Raw genomic sequence first — 5,493 nt, 5'->3', positions numbered from 1 at the left:
TGATTAACCTGGAGATTATCAGATTCTCTTGCATGCGTGTGTGTGTTTTGTGTAGGATGGGAGTGGGTGGGTTGTAATCTGTAAAAAGAAAAAAAAAACACACATTTGCGATGGAATTACAGAGTTGGGTTCAGCTCAAGTTGTCTTTTTATTGTGGTTGTGTTGTGTTTTTCCCGGCCTCCTCGCCTCGCCTTCACACAGCTCACACGTTCGCTGTATCACCCCCAGTCCATATTTCACTCTACTATTATAATAATAATAATTTATCATTTAACACTCAAGACATGGAAATAATAATAAACATTAAAACAAATATAAACAGAACTATAAAATTCACAGCTGGCTGTGGCACATGGAACCAAAATCAAATACAGGCGGTACAAATAAAAACAAAAAAAAAATGGATCAAATAACACATTGGGAATATTTGGACGCACTCTCACACACACTAAAAAAAATAGAGGGATGATTGTCTCTGGTGTTGAGCGTATTTCTCATAAATTAAGTTAGTGCATCCAGGTTAGTGTCAGAGGTCTCTCTCTCTCACACACACACACACACACATACACACACACACACCCACACACACGCATTCATGCTTTGATCAAAGGGGCCCTTCCCTGTGCCAACAAAATAATGAAAAAAAGAGAGTCTTAAAGGAGCTTATGAGGAAAAAAACATCTGACCCTGTTCCTCAAACTCTCCTGATCCTTTATTTTCCCCCCTTTTTGCGCAGCACATTTGTTCCGTGTCCTCGATCAAAGTTGGGGAGAGGGAGTCAGTGAGTGTCCGATAATTGAACCGGCGGGAGGACGCGGCTGCTCCGCCCGTGGAAGGAGCCGCGGGGCCTTCGGCTGCGTGAACCCCCCCCCCCCCCCCCAACCCACCCCTACCCCCACCCCGCACGTCGTGCCGAACTTCGCCTGCGTGATTTAAAAAAAAAAATACCAACCGGTCACAAGACTTGGAATTTCCACGCGGCCTGGTCTTTATAATCCAAACAGTCCGTGTTGAAATTGAGCTTCCACGAGGAGGCCGTCTGCTCCTTATAGTCCAGGCAGTCCGCGGCTCCACCGAAGCCGAGCCCCGCCGCGCCGTAAGCCGGCGAGGAGAGCGAGGACGCCGGGCTCAGGTGGCTGGACACACCGTTGCCGTTCATCGGGCTCATGGCGGAGCCCGCGGCGGTCAGCTGGTGGTGCATGGGGGAAAGGTACGAGCCGCAGTCCATGCCGGGGAAGTAGGAGGAGGAGCCGGTGTAGCCCTGGTTGTACCCCGACGCCTGGGTGTAGGTCATCGGGTAGGAGCGCTGCATGCAAGAGGAGGAGGAGGAGGACGAGGTGGACATCGGGTCGGAGAGAGGCGAGATGGAAGCCGGGCTCCAGATGGACACCGGTGCCGCGGTGCTGCTCGCGGCCGCCAGTGGGGTGGTGGAAGGCGGCGTGAACTGGCCGCTCGCCCCGCTGTCCGAGCTGGACTCCCGGACCGGGGAGCCCTTCTTCTTCACCGGCCTGCTCACCGCCTTGCTCTGCGCGCCACTCTGGGTCTGCTGGGCCTGCTGGCGGTGCTTGGCCCGTCTGTTTTTGAACCAAACCTGGAGGATGGAGGGGATGGGGGTGGGGGGGGGGGGAGATTTTAAGTATTTTTAACAAGTTCAAAGTGCTTTTCTTCGTTCCGGATGGCCAGTTTTAGCCCGGCTTCCAGCCTCACCTGCACTCTGGACTCGGGCAGGTTGATCTTCAAGGCCACCTCCTCTCTCATGAAGATGTCCGGGTACCGGGTTTTGGCGAACAGGTTCTCCAGCACGTCGAGCTGCGCCCGGGTGAAGGTCGTCCTCTCCCGCCTCTGTTTGCGGGGAGTCGCTGCGTGGAAGAAAAAAAAAGGTTTAATCGAAGAGGAAAGGAAACAGTAGGGTTGCAATCTAACTTCTATATTACTTGAAATATTGACTCGACATCCTTTTGTTGGGAATTCAATCTGTGCACCATCACATAAACTCTTCATCCTCTGTTTTTTTTTTTTTTTAAGTAATTCAAGTTGGTCGCCCTCCATCCTCCTTATTTACCTTGGTAGCCCACGGACGGGTGCAGCAGGTCCACCCCGGGGGTCGACAGGCTCAGTCCGTTCACCGAGTAGGGCGGCTGCTTCAAATAGGACATCATGCTGGCGCCCGGTGGAATGAGAGGAAATAATAACAGTAATGAAAAAAAAAAAGAAATTGTCGTTTTAATCCTCTGGCGTCTCCCCTGGCAGTCCGGAGCGGGGTCGTGGAAGATGGAAAAAAAACTCGATTATGATTCTTCCCTTTCTGGTTTTTTTTTTTTCTTCCACGCTTAACCCTTGTTTTTTTTTTTCCACGCACGGCGCGCTTTGGAGAAGTGAGCGTCCACGGGGTCTGGCGGGGGCTCTTAAAGTCGAGTGGAGACCCCCAGCTGTCCTCCTGTACTGAGGATGCTCTGTCTGGCTGACAGGCGTTTACGCCATCGCCCCCCCCTCACACACACACACACACACACACACACACACACACCCATCCTCCTCCTCCACACACACTAACCGCTGCCGTGGCCCCGCCTCCCACGCCCCCCCACCCCACCCTCCTCCTCATAGTACCACTAAAAAACAAAAACATTGCCGTTGAAAATGCGCACCACACTCGCCGGAGCCCCAACCGGGCTCCCCAATTTGCATAGACCCACAGGTTAGGAGGAGCTGATTTGGGGAAGGGTGGGGGTGCATTTGCAGAAACAAAGCCCACTGTTGACCGATAAGTAATGCTGATAACAAAAGACTTCGGGCATTGGGGTGGAGGGGGAAGATAGAGGAGGAGAGGGGTGCAAAACAAAAGGGCCCCCATCGCTGCTGACCGAGCGCTCATTCACACAACAACACACGCATCTTCGCTCTCCTCGCGTTCGGGGCCTTTTGTTTTGCCCCCCTCCTCCAAAAAAAAAAAAAAAAAAACCTTGTACATTTAAATGTAACGAAATTACAATGTGAAGGATAACTTTCTCAAATAATAATAATAATACTAAAATGGAGGCGCGCCCCCCCCCTAATTCTGACATATTATTCCTAGGGGCGACCCCCCCCACCACCACCACCCTCCTTTCCCTAATGAATTGCTCTCGGTAATTAGATTTGGAAGGTGAGACTATCTTAAAGTGTTGATTAGAGGAGGGGGCACTTAATCTTAATCTAAACAAACAAGGAGATCGACACTGGCTGTATCTATGTATAAATATATCCTACTTTGGGGGGAAAAAATCGTTTCAAAAACAAGTCATTTTCATGTTTATGCAGGAAATTTCCTTTCAATTTAGCGGATTACGCAGTTTATACAAAAAAAAATAAAAAAACGTTTTAGGAATAACCGAATGTGAGGATACGAATAATTACAAAATAAGTGACAGCCTGCATGAATAATGAGGAGTTCATATTTATTTATTTACACAAAAACCCGAGTCGTTTTAGACATTTCTGGGATTGGTAATTCACCCCGGATTATTTCAATAAATACAAAATCGAGATTGAAGCGTGCAGATTACTCATGGCGCTATAGATGCGTTTTATGACACGTATTATTAAAGGTCTGATTGTGCTTTTGAGAGAAATTAGTCGTTTTTTTAATGATTTTTCTCGATATTTCCAGGCCTTGGCTAATTTTTCCAGTCGCCCCTACCTGTGGAGTAGAATTCCCGGGACACTGGATGTTCTGGTTTTTTTTCCCAGCATCTCATATTCTCTTTTTTTTCCCTCTTTTTTTTAAATATACAGCCAATAACGGCCACTCCTGAACTCAATCTGTCACTTGTGTGTCTCCTCTGCAGCCCGGACCCCCAACCACACCGGTTGCTCCACATCCATTCAATCATAAATACCCCGGGCCCCGGTCAGTAATTATTATTGGCTATTTTTTTTTCTCTCTCTTTCTTTCTCATCTTCCCCCTCTTCTTCCAACCCCTCCCTTTCAGTGTAAGAAATTAACGAGATAATCCGGATGGCACGCGTTGGCCTGATTACAGGACGCCGTGCAGCCCCGACTCGGCATTTCAGGCCTCCATCATTTTCTGCGTCACGAAAATAAAACAAAGCCTGGCATTGTATTTATCAGACCAGCTGACTGGCAGACAGCAGCACCCCCTCCACCCTTTACCCAACCTCTTCCCTGCAACTTACTTTCCCAACCCCTCATTATGAATTATTATTATAATTTTTTTTTTGGGGGGGGGGTGAAAAAATATATATTTTGGTCATTTTGAGTGAAGTGGGGCGTTTAGCGCTGGAGTGATTTAATTGGGTGTATGTGTGTGTGTTTTAATTAAAAAAATTAATTGAACGGGTGTGTGTGTGTGTGTGTGTGTGTGGAGGGGGGGGGGTCCGTCTGCTTTTCGGCAAAGTCGTGATGGCCTCTTTTTTTTACCTCGAGAGGGAAGAAGGGAGAAAAGTTTCCGCCTCCCCAATTAACCCCCCCCTCCTCTTACCACCCCCACTTCTCCACCCCCCTGTGCGCTTCTATTCTCTGCATCCCATGCGGATCCCCTCACTCCCACCCCTCCACCTTAAAAAACAACAAAAAAATACAGAATAACGGACAGAAAAAACAGATGTTGCATACACACATACATGCATACATATATGCATTTCATACATGCATGCACAGACATATTTTTTCTTCATCACTCACTTCTCTTCCCCGGTGGATCGTGGTGCAGCAGCGCGGCTCGGATCGCTCCTCTCCCCGGGGAAAGGCTCCTCGGAGGCGGGCGTGTAGAACCGGCCGGTGCTCGGTAGTTGTGCGGACAGGAAACCCGCCGGTGAGTTTGTCAGTGACGAAAATGACGACGTGCGGATGGAAATAGACGTTGAAAGGGATCCAGACGAGGCGGGGATCAGTGGTCCTGCAGTACTGCAGTATAATCCGAATTATGTCATAGTGTTTGGTTATTTTAATGGGTATAAAGGTTTTAAAAACACGCGGGTTTTTGAATTTGCGAAAGATGAGAGTCGAGTGAGAGGAGCAGCCAATCAGAAACGAGCACCTGCATGGGAGGGAAATGCATATAAAAGTAGATATATTTTATAGATTATTATAATACAAATATAAGATAAGATTCTTTCTTGTTATTACAACTTCCTGTACAGCGGAAAAAAAAAATAGGTGTGTGTGTAGTATATATATGTATATGTGTATATATATATACACACATACACACAAACACATGTGTGTATTTATATAGGTATGTATATGTATATTAATATACACATACATACATATATATGTATGTATGTATATGTGTGTATATTTTTATGTATATTTTATGTGTATACATATATATATATATATATGTGTGTGTGTGTGTATATTTTTGTTTATATTCATACATACACACACACACACACACACACACACACACACACACATATATATATATATACACACACACACTCACACTCATATACATATATATATATATATATATATGTGCGTATTCA

General features: G+C 46.9%; 1 protein-coding gene across 1 annotated transcript; it reads right to left on the bottom strand.

The window, feature by feature from the left end:
• Positions 1-907: 907 nt before the first annotated feature.
• On the bottom strand, positions 908-4,813 carry LOC147222593 (homeobox protein OTX2-like). The gene is made up of 4 exons (XM_086166893.1): positions 4,685-4,813; positions 2,063-2,160; positions 1,708-1,859; positions 908-1,591 (listed from the first exon to the last, which is right to left on the bottom strand). The coding sequence occupies exons 2-4, from the start codon at positions 2,157-2,159 to the stop codon at positions 956-958; spliced, it is 885 nt and encodes a 294-aa protein (XP_086023019.1). The 5' UTR covers position 2,160; positions 4,685-4,813; the 3' UTR covers positions 908-955.
• Positions 4,814-5,493: the final 680 nt, after the last annotated feature.

This window comes from Fistularia commersonii, chromosome 20 (genome assembly GCF_037954325.1).
Source record: "Fistularia commersonii isolate RoL2024-O1a breed Wild chromosome 20, RoL_Fcom_v1.0, whole genome shotgun sequence".
Lineage (NCBI taxonomy): Eukaryota > Metazoa > Chordata > Actinopteri > Syngnathiformes > Fistulariidae > Fistularia > Fistularia commersonii.
Note: the sequence above shows the minus strand (reverse complement) of the source record. Positions and strands in the feature narration are given on the sequence as shown.